Source organism: Chiloscyllium punctatum, chromosome 20, assembly GCF_047496795.1.
Source record: "Chiloscyllium punctatum isolate Juve2018m chromosome 20, sChiPun1.3, whole genome shotgun sequence".
In the NCBI taxonomy this organism is placed as follows: domain Eukaryota; kingdom Metazoa; phylum Chordata; class Chondrichthyes; order Orectolobiformes; family Hemiscylliidae; genus Chiloscyllium; species Chiloscyllium punctatum.
The window spans coordinates 51683646-51697760 of NC_092758.1; the positions used below are offsets into that span (position 1 = coordinate 51683646).

At 38.9% G+C, this 14115-nt stretch overlaps 1 protein-coding gene across 8 annotated transcripts in view; it reads left to right on the forward strand.

Annotated features, from left to right (window-relative positions):
* Positions 1-14115, forward strand: part of rnf44 (ring finger protein 44) — a 151088-nt gene that overhangs the window by 132892 nt on the left and 4081 nt on the right. For 7 of the 8 annotated variants that reach the window (XM_072590896.1, XM_072590897.1, XM_072590898.1 and 4 more), the window contains 4 exons: positions 1902-2008; positions 6741-6825; positions 10285-10406; positions 12243-12342. In XM_072590896.1, coding sequence (XP_072446997.1) covers positions 1902-2008; positions 6741-6825; positions 10285-10406; positions 12243-12342 — 414 coding nt within the window. The remainder of the gene's footprint in view (positions 1-1901; positions 2009-6740; positions 6826-10284; positions 10407-12242; positions 12343-14115) is intronic. The other variant, XM_072590899.1, reaches the window with a different exon arrangement.

Genomic DNA, 14115 nt, shown 5'->3' on the forward strand with positions numbered 1-14115 from the left:
AAGGCCATTTTTGCTCCTTCACAATCTACAGACCCAGAAAATAACACCGTCTTATTCCTCGACAAATGCTGCCCCAGGTTAAATTAATAGCTATGGCTTATATTTTAAGTTTAATCAAGAGACTTATCTCCAAAAAACATATTATCAAGAAAGAATCCACTGTACCCACTATTGCAGACTTTCTATTGGACAGACTTAAAACAACAATTAACTTAGCTGATTCTGTGCTATGAATTTCACCCAACAGTTCCTCCAAGATTAGTTGTTAATTTTCCCAGATGCACTCCGATGTCCCAGCGATACACGATTCCAAACAGCAAAGGCGGTAACTGTGCAGGTTCTCTCCCTCTCCCTCTCTCTCTCTCTCTCTCTCTCTCTCTCTCCTCCCTTACACTGTCCTCACCGTGTGCTTCCTGTGTCTGCCCTTCTCCCTTTTAAACTACTGTTAGTACAGTAAATAAAATCAATAATTTGCTTTATTCACCTTAATTGTGGCAAGATTCTGATGTCAGAGGATAACTGTAGATGTTCAAATGATTTCACTGTGTTAAAACATTTTGATGTATTTCAGTTACTGCAGCAATGCAGGAACGAAAATCAGAACTGCAAGTAGTGTGTGTATTTGACACCATGAGAAACATGGAGAGCATGTGTTTGTGGCATAATTTATCCTTTTGAGAAGATGCCTAGATCTGAGCTAACAAATGGGCAGAATTTGTCCATTTATCCAGAGGGGTAGCTAAATAAAACTTAATCACTCCTGAACTCTGATCTGCTTCTATAATGCGCAGAATCTACCTCATACATACACCATTTTTCTTTCTCTTTCTCTCTCTCTTTTGACTTTATACAGTAAAGAAAGAGCCCCTTCGTTTGTGCCTGGACATTTTCCACCAAGGCATCTGATGATTGCAAGCGGTGCTGTATGTGAGCACAGTGGAATAGATGGGCATAAGACATCAAGTTCACCAATTTATGGTGGCAGGGTTCTATTTTATTATAATTGGTGCGGTTGTGAAACTTTGTCCCTGAGGTGGATTATATTGGGTGCTGATTCCAGTTCTTTGTGTTAGTTAATTCAGTTGGGGGTCAGAGTTTAGGGTGAATCTGAAGTGCTTTTGAAACAATACTGGACTGTAGTAGGGAGAAATAGGAATCATCTTTAGCTGACAGCATCACCTTGTGGTAACTTCCATGATAAATGCATAGCATTTTGTTCATGGTTGTGTTTGCTACCACTGCACCTGCAGAGGGCACACTTACAGGATGCTTGTCACATCGCAACCAGTGATGCCTCAAGACATGAACTATGGCTTTGTACCTGAAGTTCACTTGGTGTTGCAGCCTGATGCTGCTTCAATAAATTGCAAAACTGCTCACCCTGAGGAGCTCACAAAAGAAATCCCCCACCACCTCACTTGCTGCCCTACACCTTAGCATCCAGTTTGTGAGGGGAGCAGAAGAAGAAACAAGAACAATGGGCGCACAATCGTGTTTTGCAGCACCAACTTCCTGCTTCAGTGTGTTGGCAAGAGATACAGTATTTGTTTATATTGTTATAAAATTGAAGATTTGTGGAAGTGAGGTAGTTCACTTCTAGGTTAAAGCTAAAGTCAGATTCCTGGTACTTAGTTTTAACCACAGTGTCTGCAATTACTGATGTCTATTAATTTTAGGCTTAAATACTTTGTTGCAAGACTCTGACTCATGCATGGTGCATTTTCTTTTCATAACCACAGCTCCCACTTGTGCACAGAGTGGTTTGAAAGTACTCTGCTCCTGTATTATTTCAGCCCAAGGTGCAATGAAGTATTTAATAATGGTTTGGAATGCATATGTTACAGGAAGCAACTTTTGAATTTTGAACTAAAATATCCTCATTTTTGTCTTTATTTTGACAGCCATACCCACATGTTATGCCACGGAGAATGACTGGACAACGATATCGCTTACAACAGCCTTTGCCACCACCTCCACCCTATTATCCTAGTTTCCTGCCATATTTCTTGTAAGTAATTTATCTTTTACTGCAGAAGCAAACCCATGTTAAGTTGTCAACTGAGCAGCAAAGTAAAATATTGTAAGCTAGAGTGGGCAGCATCTGACAGATCATATAAGAACTGGGAGCAAGAGTCGGCCGTGTGGCCTGAACTCGGCTCTACTTACCCATCCTCTCACTGAATCCCTTAATTCCTTTGTTGTTCCAAAAAAATCTATCTTAGCATTAGAAACATTTACTGAAGTAGGGTCAACAACTTCACTGAGTAAGGAATTCCATACATTTACATCCCTCTGGTTGAAGAAGTTTCTTCTCAATTCGGTCCTAAGTCTGCTCCCCCTAATTTTGAGGCAATGTCCTGTTGTTCTAGTTTCACTTGCCAGTGGAAACATTCTCTCTACTTCTATGTCATCTATTCCCTTCATAATTTTATATGTTTCTATAGGAAATCTTCTCATTTTTCTGAATTCCAACAAATATAATTCCAGTCTGTTCAGTCACTCCTCAGAAGCAAACCCCCTCAACTCCGGAATCAACCTCGTGAACCTCCTCCACACCCCCTCTAGTGCCAGTACATCCTTTCTCAAATAAGGAGACCAAAATTGCATGCAGTGCTCCAGGTGTGGCCTCACCAGCTCCCTATACAGTTGCGACATAACCTCTCTGCTTTTAAACTCAATCCCTTCAGCAGTGAAGGGCAAAATTCCATTTGCCTTCCTAATTACTTGTACCTGCAGACTAACCTTATATGGTTCATCCACAAGGACACCCAGGTCCTTCTGCGCAGCAGCATGCTGCAACTTTTTACCATTCAAGTAATCATCCTTTTTACTATTAGTAAAATGAAGACTTTAAGAAAATTTAAAAACTGAAAACTAATGTTCTCTGTTACGGCCAAGTCTCTAAATATAAATATTGACCTAACCTAAATAATGAAAAAATGGTTGCTCAGATTTTACTTGTAATAACTTGCATTTATTTAAACTGATTTGCCGTAGCTGAACCAATCTCAAGACTTTCATACATTAGTGCTCCAATAATTATGAACATTTGAATCTGCTTAGACACTTTATGAAGTCATCATCATTGCTGCGGAGATCTGTGTGTTAGTATGACACACCATTCTCTTTTTTTTGAGACTAACGTTGTTGTTAATTGTATGTTTGCTTCATAAGCTCTGAAGTAGGAGTCAACCATCGAGCTTGATCCACCATTTGATAAGATGTGGATGATCATTTTCATTAACTCCCACTTTCTTGACAATTCCTGTAAAATTTGGCTGCCTTAATACCCAAGAATCAGTTAATGTCAGTCTTGAATGTACTCATTGGCAAAGCATTCACAGAAATCCAGGCTAGAGGATTCCAAAGATTCATAACCCTCTGAGGTGAAAGCGTTTATACTCATCTCAGTTCCTTTCTTCTCAACTCATGAGTATTGGCCCATTTAGTTGTACTCCCCTCATAGGAGTGCCCTCTCTTCCCAGGAATCAATTAGTGAACCGTTGCACCTTTTTTAAGGACGATATTCTGCTTTGGGTATGGAACCAAAAATTCACAAAAGCCCTACAGTTGTTTGACACACCTGTGGGCTCATCATATCCCTAATCTCTGGGGCATGTGGGACTTGAACCCAGACCTTCTGTCCCAGAAGTAGAGTCATTACCACTATGCCAAAAGAACCCTTTAATACCACAATACATTTGCAGCAATACTGCTTTACTCTTTTATATTGTATTCCCTTTCAATAGAGGTTAGCATAACAAAAACAAATTGCTGGAAAAGCTCAGTAGGTCTGGCAGTATCTATGGAGAGAAATCAGAGGTTAACATTTGCCCTCTTAATTTCTTGCATGCTAATCTTCAATTATCAAACTGTTAAGTGCATGATGGTAATTTAATGTGTAGAACACAAAACAACTCTGTGGCAGCCTATTTCAGAAAATGTAAGAAAGCTGCAAGGCAAGTTGCCTTTTACAATGAAAGCTGTATCTGATTATCTATTTAGAATGCAGTGAATAGTTACTAGCTTTGTGTTTTGTACATAGTGCCACCTTGTGCTTTCTGGGCAGTGGTCATAGATCAAAACATCTTAAAAGGTTGTTGCAGCACTTAGTCCCAGCACCAGATGTGCAAATTCTATCCAACTAGATTCTCTGCCAGAGAAATATAACCAAAATTGTCCCTGTGACGAAAGGCTGCTGAGTTTCTCTAGAAAGTTTATTGACTAACATGCCAAGACGTTTGGAGTGGATTCTCAACTTGCTTCTTAGAAATTGACATGAAAATTAAGTGATTTCTAGAGTGCTCTACTGGTTTGAAACATCAATTTTACACCTTGAGGTAAGTTGAAAGCCTCCCCATGGGTGTTTGATTCATTAAACTATTTATGGACAAACAAGTTTTTCCATCCCGTGACAGTTGTGCATTATCAGTTCTCTGAAAATATAATTATTCAGTATGGTGAAAATTGTACCCATGATGCTGCAATAACCATAAGTGGCTGAGCTAACTATTTCTCTTGTTCAAGCTGAGTCAGTAGAAATAATGGTTATTATTCACTTTGTTGCAAGTACATATGTAAGCAACCTTAGGTTGTAGGATGGATTTTGTTTAATGTTTGACATTTGAAGCATTTCTGACTTGAGTTTTGTTTCTGTTAGCTCCCATCTCCTTAATTTCTTCTCTCGTGATCCTCACTAGAATATAGTTTACAGAGCTTAGCAACTGTCTGTGTGGGTATTGATTCTTCAATTTGTGTTGGCAGGCTGTTTAACTATAGGGGCCATACAGCGCAATGTAATTCATGGACCTTTTATCAGTGGTTGTTGGATAGTGAGTAGGAGCAGATACTCTAATTCTTCTGAACTTAACATTGCTGTTAAGGCTAAATACGTCCAGGGACAGGGTCTCAAGACTAGTACCTTCAGGTTTGTAGTATGATGTGCTGAATCAGGTGATGCTTTTTACCCAGCAAGCCATCAGATTGGTGTTTTTAGTTGCCAGCCTCAAGACTGCCATTTCAATAAGTGGTAATTTCTTCCTACTCTGTATTCATTGCATGTTTCTTTGAAATTTCTCTGGTGCCATTTTTACATTTGTTTCCACCATTTGTTTCATTTATGTTTTGATCCTATCCGTATGCAGCTTTTCTGCAATCCTTAACCTCTGTCTCTTTCTCCGCTATTTGGTTATTAATTTTTAATCACATTTCTTCTCTTCCACTCAATCATTAATTTATTTTCAGTCTTCATCCTTTCATCTCTCATGTTTACTTTTGCTTTGTTCCTTGCCATCTAGCTCTATTTTAAATTTTAGTTTTGTTCTCCAAAATTCTCTTTTCCTCACAAGGAGCTGGAAAGCAGTTCAGGATCTTAAAATGTATTGCCTTATGGCTAAAAAATTCTCTCTCAATTACCCTAGTGGAAGTAGACTTTTTAAAAATCTACAAACCTTCACCAAGTTTGATAGTTCCAGAATCCCTAACCAGGGTCCATTCAAACTAACCCAGCGTATGATGATTTTTAAAAAAAAAGTAAGCAATTGTAAGAAATCGTTGTGAGCTCGTTTTCACCAGCCCAGTATAATTTTAAGGTCAGTTCTGCCAATGGTGCTGCCTCTTTGGTAAGTATTTGGTTCACTGAAAATATTTTAGCATTTTAAAACACTTTTTAAAAAAAAAAGTCTTTTCCCCAGTTTTTTGTTTTAGTCAGTACAGGAGAGTATGTATCTATCACAGACACAAACAAACCTTGACTTCCTTCTAAATAAAATCAGGCAGTTAACACAAGTTTTTTTGTTTGGGCTTTCTTCAGGTTGCTTAGACACAGCATTTGTTGCAAGAAAATTGGTATTTCATTGAGTGGCAGAATATGTTCAGGCTGTATTCTTATAATTCACAATTTTTAAAATATATTTGTTTTCCAATTGTATTTGCGTGTCAAGGACATTGGCACAAGATGCATAATAAAGTTTACAAAGGTACCAAATTAAAGAGCATAATGTACTGTAAATGGGATTTAGACGAATGTACGGTGTGATCAGATAGTTAATAGAACTTGTTCAATACTGTTAAAAGTGGATTAATACAGATTAACAAACACAATGCATGCTCTAACTGGTCATTAGATAACTTGATGGATGGAAATACAATTATTCAAGGTGACTGTCAAGTAAAAAGAGCAAGTGGATTCTTTGGTTTATATTGAGGAACATTAGTATAACTTACTTGTTGTTTTTACATTCAATCTGTGTAAAGCATTGGATTAAACCAGAGTTTTAATACTGTTTGCAGTTTTACATTTACTATCATAAGAAACATATTGAAGATGTGGAAAGGATATGGAATGAGATCAAGAATGAGTATTTATAGCTGTGAAGAAATTGGGCTTTTTTCACTGAAGAAAGGAAATGATGGAGGTTTTCAAATTATGTGAGATTTTTCAGTAAAAAGTAAAGATTCCTGAAGAATATGTAATTTTTATCTATTTTAAGTAGCAATTTAGCTTTCTGAGTCTGAAGTACGAACATGTCCATCGAGGGCCAAAGGGCCTGTAATGCGCTGTACTTTTCTATGTTCTATGTACTGCCTTTGCTTTGAGCACTTTAAACAATTAGCGAAATATTATGCTTTTCAGGAGGAGCCCATTGGCACATTTTCTGAAGTAATAAATGAAATGAAGAGTTTGTTCTGATCTCTGCTTCATCTATCAGACTAAATTATTTTTGCTTCCTGTAATCTAGATCAATGCTTCCAGTGCCTCCTGCAGTGGGACCAGCCATTAGTGTGGAGCTAGAGGTGGAGGATGTAGAAGTGGAAAATTATGAGGTATTTATTTCTCATATCTGAGCTTTACTGAACTAACATCAAACTCATTACAAACTGAACTTTGAGTCATTTTAAATTTCCAGTTTCAACTTGGTCTCAAATCATTCCGGATTTTTACACAATTTCTTCTTACAATACAGCAACCAAAAAGTAGAGGGGAAGGTTGCTGAATGAGGTAGCCAGCTGTCAGACTGTTGTAACCTGGGCAATGTAGGATAACAGCAGTGCAGTCGTATGCACATGTGAAATGGGCTCATGTGGGATTCTGACATCACATTGTCACTAAGAAGTTTGGAAATGGAGGACTCCATTCTGAGCAATAAAGATATTTGCAGTTCAAGAGGAGTGCTAAGCAAAAAATGTCCTTTTCAAGTGAGTTTCAAAGCTTCTAGTTTGTGTTTTTGTGATTACTGTAGGATAGTTCCATCTCTGAAGAGTTTAAAATGCTATGTTGATTCAGAATGCAAAGGAATAGTTAATGAAATTCAGTATTTGAGTTGTGGTCATAGTATAAATAATTGAAATTTCAGTTTCAAAATTCTGTCAAATTCACCACCTCTTGCCTTTCCAACTACCTCAATCCTTTGCCAAACTCCATTTTTCTGCTCTGTCAAACACTTTGTGTCATTAATTTTACTATTTCAGAAGGACCAAGTGAATGTATCTTACTGTTTTACTGACTCCTGCTGGAAAGTGCGAATGTGTGGACATGTAGAGAACAGTTTGAATCGTACTTGCACAGTTTCTCAGGAATGTAGCTTGTTGGTACTCTGTCATCTAATATTCATTTAGATGAAGTGCTGCCAACTTGGAGTTGCACTTGGGTAAGAAGTCATAAAGGTGTACAGCATGGAAGCAGACCCTTTTGGTCCAACTCGTCCATGCTGATCAGCTATCCTAAACTAATCTAATCCCATTTGCCAGCACTTGGCCCATATCCCTCTAAGCTCTTCCTATTCATATACCCATCCGGATACTTTTTTAAATATTGTAATTGTACCAGCCTCCACCCCTTCGTCTGGTATCTCATTCCAGACACACACCACCTTCTGTGTGAGAAAGTTACCCCTTGGGTCCCTTTTTTAAATTTTTCCCCACTCACCCTAAACCTATGTCCTCTCAATCTAGATTCCCCCTACCCAGGGAAGAGACTTTGTCTATTTATCCTATCCATGCCCCTTATAATTTTGTAAGTCTCTATAAGGTCACCCCTCAGTCTCCTCCGCTACAGGGAAAACAGCCCCAGCCTGTTCAGCCTCTCCCTATAGCTCAAATCCTCCAACCCTGGCAACATCCTTGTAAATCTTTTCTGAACCCTTTCAAGTTTCACCACATCCTTCCGATAGGAGCGAGACCAGAATTGAACACACTATTCCAACAGTGGCCTAACCAATGTCCTGTACAGCCGCAACATGACTTCCCAATTCCTATAATCAATGTTCTGACCAATAAAGGAAAGCATACCAATGCCACCTTCAATATCCTATCTACCTGCGATTCCACTTCAAAGGAACTATGAACCTGCAAGCTAAGGTCTCTTTGTTCAACAACACTCCCTAGGACCTTACCATTCAGTGTATAAGTCCTCCTCTGATTTGTTTTTCCAAAATGCAGCCCCTCACATTTATCTAAATTAAACTCCATCTGTCACTTCTCAGCCCATTGGCCCATCTGATCAAGATTCTGTTGTACTCTGAGATAACCTTCTTCGCTGTCTGCTATGCCTCCAATTTTGGTGTCATCTGCAAACTTACTAACTATACCTCTTATGCTCGCATCCAAATCATTTGTATAAGTGATGAAAAGCAGTGAACCCCACACCGATCCTTGTGGCACGCTACTGGTCACAGGCCTCCAGTCTGAAAAGCAACCCTCCACCACCACCATCACCTTCTGTCTCTACTTTCAAGCCAGTTCTGTATCAAAATTGCTAGTTCTCCCTGTATTCGGTGAGATCTAACCAGTCTGCCATGAGGAACCTTAAACGTTTTAGTGAAGTCCACATAGATCATTCCTGATGAAGGGCTTTTGCCCAAAACGTCGATTTTCCTGCTCCTCGGATGCTGCCTGATCTGCTGTGCTTTTCTAGCACCACTCTGATCTAAACTCCACATAGATCACGTCCACTGCTCTGCCCTCCTCAATCCTCTTTGTTACTTCTTCGGAGACATGATTTCCCCCACACACAGCCATTTTGACTCTTTCCTAATCAATTTTTGCCTTTCCAAATGCATGTAAATCCTGCCCCTCAGGATTCCCTCCAACAGCTTGCCCACCACTGATGTCAGGCTCACCGGTGTATAGTTCCCTGGCGTTTCCTTACCACCTTTCTTAGTGGCACCACGTTACCCAACCTCCAGTCTCCCGACAGCTCACTTGTGACTATCGATGATACAAATATCTCGGCAAGGGGCCCAGCAATCACTTTCCTAGCTTCCCATAGAATTCTAGGGTGCACCTGATCAGGTCCTGGGATTTATTTTAAGACATCCAGTGCTACCACCTCTGAAATATGGACTTTTCTTTTTCAAGATGTTACCATCTGTTTCCCCACATTCTAAATCTTCCATGATTTAAAAGAGCAAGGGAAATTATCTGGAAAATTAGAGTGCAGCATGAAGTAATTGATTGATTGGCTAACTCATATGGATTGGCAACTAAAACGTTTCAGAAAGGATACAAGTAAAAATGCGAGGAACAGAAGCAGAGTTAAGTAGCTCTAAATGAAATCCTTTAAAATGAACTGAGAAGAAACTAAGCAAGTACATTATGGACAGATATTAACATAGAGCTAAAATTGTGGTTAGCTTTGATCATTCAACAATTGATGAGGATAAAGAGAATCTTTATAATAAAGATCAATCTTTTAATCCCTTTTGCTGAGCAAAAGTCTACCAGTCTCAATTTTAATTGATAGCTGATCATCGATTGACATTTGTTGAACAGCATTCCATCTTTTTTATGAAGAACTGTTTCTTAATTTTGCTCCTAAAAGTGTGCTCTTTTAAGAATCTTTCCCCAACACAAACTCCTCAAACAATGGGAATTATTTATTTCTGTCTACTGTATTAATTCTACCTAAAATATTAAATGACTCCAATCAAATAATCCCTTAACTTTCAAAATTCCAGGCAGCATGATTCTACCTTGTGTACGTCCTCCTTTTGCTTTAATCCATTGAGTCCAAATATCATTCTGGTAAATCTTTTGCTCTGCTCCCTCCAAGGATACTGTATTCTTCCTAAGGTGTAATACAACAATTGTCCTCAGTATTGCAGCATTTTACATGCATCGAGAAACTTCGTGAGATTGTTATCAAGAAACAAGTCAGTTTTCAAAGTGGCTTTTATTTGAGGAGAGGCTTAGACTCTTCTAATATTTATTTACAATGTCAGATTAAAATACCACTGTAACCTTGTGATTCCTCCTTATGCTGCTATTATCCTTTTATGTTTATAGGCACTGCTAAACTTGGCCGAACGATTGGGAGAAGCTAAGCCGCGGGGACTCACCAAAGCAGACATAGAGCAGCTTCCGTCCTATAGGTTTAACCCTGAAAATCACCAGTCAGAACAAACCTTGTGAGTGACACTTGCACTGATACCTTGTTTGTTCTAATCTGCTCTTTTTTTCTTCTACACGATTGCTTCAGTATTATGAATAATTACTGCACGTGTAGAAAGTAAAGGATCTGGGTTACTTGAAAATCAGCTTAATGCAGAACAGCGTTACCACTTTATCATCAGTACTGCGACAAGTAAAACAGTGGTTTGTGTTGACAGCTGAACAGAAAATTAAATGTAATCATTTAAGGTTTTAAAAAAACTGAATCACCGAAGCCTTTCAAAGCAAAGAAGCTGGCTGTTGTGCTTCCCTAAATAAGAGTGTGTGAATGTACACCTGGCTATTGTGGGAGTGTGTCCTGATCCCAACCTTCAATCATGGCTGGTGTAAGATGTGCCAGAGCTGAATCTTCTGCTAGTGACAGAAATGGCAGTGCAATGTGTTAATAAAGATAATAAAGCATCCTGTGTCAAAATGCCACAAACCGATGGAAGCATCTGTGTTTGTTATAATTCCCTGTTGTAATTGGATGCTGTTCCTCCTCTTTGAAAATTGTCAACCCCTGATTTATGTCATCTGAGGCCATTACAATTTTTGGGCAGGTATATTTCAAAGGGAGCACAGGAGATCCAATCCAACTCATTGTTACCAGCTTGAAACACAGCAGCAGTAGAAACACACCCAGGGAGGTAGGCCCCACCTCCGTTTCAGAAATGTACCAGCACAACTGTGCTTGTGATACCAATTTAGTTGGAGCAGAATTTCAGCTGATTTGCAGGTGGAAATGCCAAGGTATGGGGGTGGGGGGCGGGTGAGAGGTTGTGGGGGAATAATTTTGCACTGACACGTTAAGAATGGTTTTATAAAATGGGAAGCTCCAAATGGAAAGCTGTAAATCCCAGCCCCACTAATGGGTGATGTGGAATGTTTCCATTATCTTGCACATTATCTTTCACAGAAGGCTGATATTGGCTGTGAAATCTCGCATCACTTGAAACCTGCTGCTGCAGCCTTTAGTCACCTGAGAAAACAGCTGTTTGAATATCATGACATCACAACTGATACCAAGTTCATGATCTACCATACCATTGAGATCCCTATTTTAGAGTATGAGGATGAACTATGTATAAGATAGAGGAGGCAACTCAAAGCACCATCCATTCTGCCTGTACAAGATTCTACATATCGGGTGCACCAACATCTGTGTCTTCTCATAAGCAGACACCACAAGCATTGAGGCTGTGATTATCTGCCGTCAATTTTATTGGGTTGGACGAACATTTCAGGTCTCGGTTACCAGTATTCCAAAGCATGTAATCTTTTCCCAGCACCAGAAGAGGACAGAAGGAGTGCTTCAAGAATGTCCTGAAGAAATGTAATACTGGCATCAACTCCTGGGCTAAACCAAGTGGAGCTAGAGTCAGTGGGAAGGACCCCAGCATTGCTGAGACTCGATGGCATAAAAAATGAAGTGAAAGTGGTGAAAAGACCAAGCCAGGACCTGAACTAATAATACATTCCAAACATCCCACATGACAGCAAATGCCAAACACAATAAAAAATCTGTAGATCCAGAATCAACCTCATCAGCAATCTTTGGACTTGTGAAAAAGAATTGCCTTACCTTTTGAGGGATTGACCAATAATATTGAAATAGTGGGTATACATAAGGCTGTTAAATTTCTTAACATGAGTATTCCAAATTGAGTATACATGTCAACAAAGAATGAAGATGAGAGGAAGTCTTTGCAAAATCATCTTTTGGTTATAGTTCTGATTACATATGCACTGTGATACTCGGTTGTTACATTTAATACAAGTACATTTAATAGCACATTGTTCTGTTTTCCTAGGTGTGTAGTGTGCTTTAGCGATTTTGAGTCAAGGCAGCTACTTAGAGTCTTACCCTGCAACCATGAGTTCCATGCAAAGTGTGTTGATAAATGGCTGAAGGTAAGAAATACATTCTGTATTTCTGTAACACTGGGTCCAGAGTTCAAATACTGATTTCATCAGTGATGTGGAGAAATGAATTATCCTCACTAGAAAATAAATTTGCAGGACTTGCAGAGTAGTTATTTCAGTTGTTAATTGTATGTAGAATAAAGTTGAACATACGATCTACCTAAACTATCAAATGTCCTTTCAAATTATCTTAACTGTATACCTCCATTGGAAATGATTTTAGAATTAACTGACTTTTTTCTCTGCTAATCTAAAGATATTGACATTTGCTGAAACCCAGTTCCTTCAGCGTTTTGGTCACTCTCTTCAGTATCTCTCCCAAATGGTTATAGTTGACTAATAGCATGGATATTTGAGTCATGATTCATTCAAGCAAGTGCAGATGATACTGAGCGAGAACATCAGTGGACATCCAACACCGTTTTCTGGGCAGTAGTCCGAAGCAAAGAATTATTTGTATCATTCTCCTTTTCTCTCAGACTGAGTATCAAACTTGTTGAAGGCAGGTTCAGCTGAGACATTTGAGGGCATTTGACAATTATTTGGATAAAAATAATGTGCAAGGGTATGGAGGTTGGTGCTAATGATAATCTTGGGAAAAACCAGCACAGGCACAACGACCTATTTCTGTGCCTAAAGACCTCTGTGATTCTCTGTGTATTCCTTAATCTGTGCAGCCAATCAATAAGAGGGAGCACCTACCTTGCATTCTAGACATTATCAGTAGTTGGTACATTTAAAGTTGCAGCTCAGATTCAGGAACTGATATTCTCTTGTTGTTTATCATGTCATTATAATGTTGAGTTGAATCACAACCATGGAACTCTATTCAAGCTATTTGCTCTACGTTAGTGAGAGTGAGGGGGAGACAGAATGATTATTGACTGTAATAGTGCTGTTTTGTTGCATTTTGCTGGACAAGCAATTCTCTTTGATGGGAGAATGCTAGTTTACTTGTCAGAAAATAAATGTACAGTACTAGGGTTCCATAGGCAGGTACATTGAACAATTTCATGGAGCATGTATGTTTCATGTTAATTGCTACCATAATTGTGCTTTAAGTGCCTGAAACACACTGTATGCAATGGTGAATAATTATTTTAGATTTACAGACATGTTTTTCCGGATCCTATTTCTGTTGTAGTTTTCTATTTCTGAATATTCCTTTAAAATCTTGCTATTGTGTAGATACACTTATGCTGTAGTTCAGGCTGAAGCACTGCCGCTTATAAGTGCACAGTTTTGTTAATTGAACCAGATCATTTTTTAACGGTTATTATCAAAATGCTACTGTTAATTTTTTTTATTGTCGTGTACAATTCAACAACCTTCCATTTCATTTTTTAAAAAAAAACTTTTGTTGCTTTCCTCTTCCTCTGCTGAAAGCAATGACTCATTCTGTGGTGTAGTGTTAAGGACACTGTCTGCCTGTACAAGAGAACCGACTCGAGGTGAATTTAACAAGTGTCGCAGGGTGTTGCGTCCTGGGAAGAAGGGAGATCTGTTCTGTCCTTAATTGATTCCACTCAGGTCATTTCTAGCTAGAGCACTGAAGTGGGAACCCTGATTATTTTTGATGCAGTCAGTGTTAACTCTATGCATTTGATGTCTGCTTACCCCACACACATCAGGGTCGTACCTGGATCTTCCTGCTGTTAATATTGTGACATTGTGATTCCTTTCCTAAGACCCACTACTTTCGATGAAACAACTATGTGAAGTATGGATTCCTATGGGAATGCATTGTTAAAACTAAAGTTG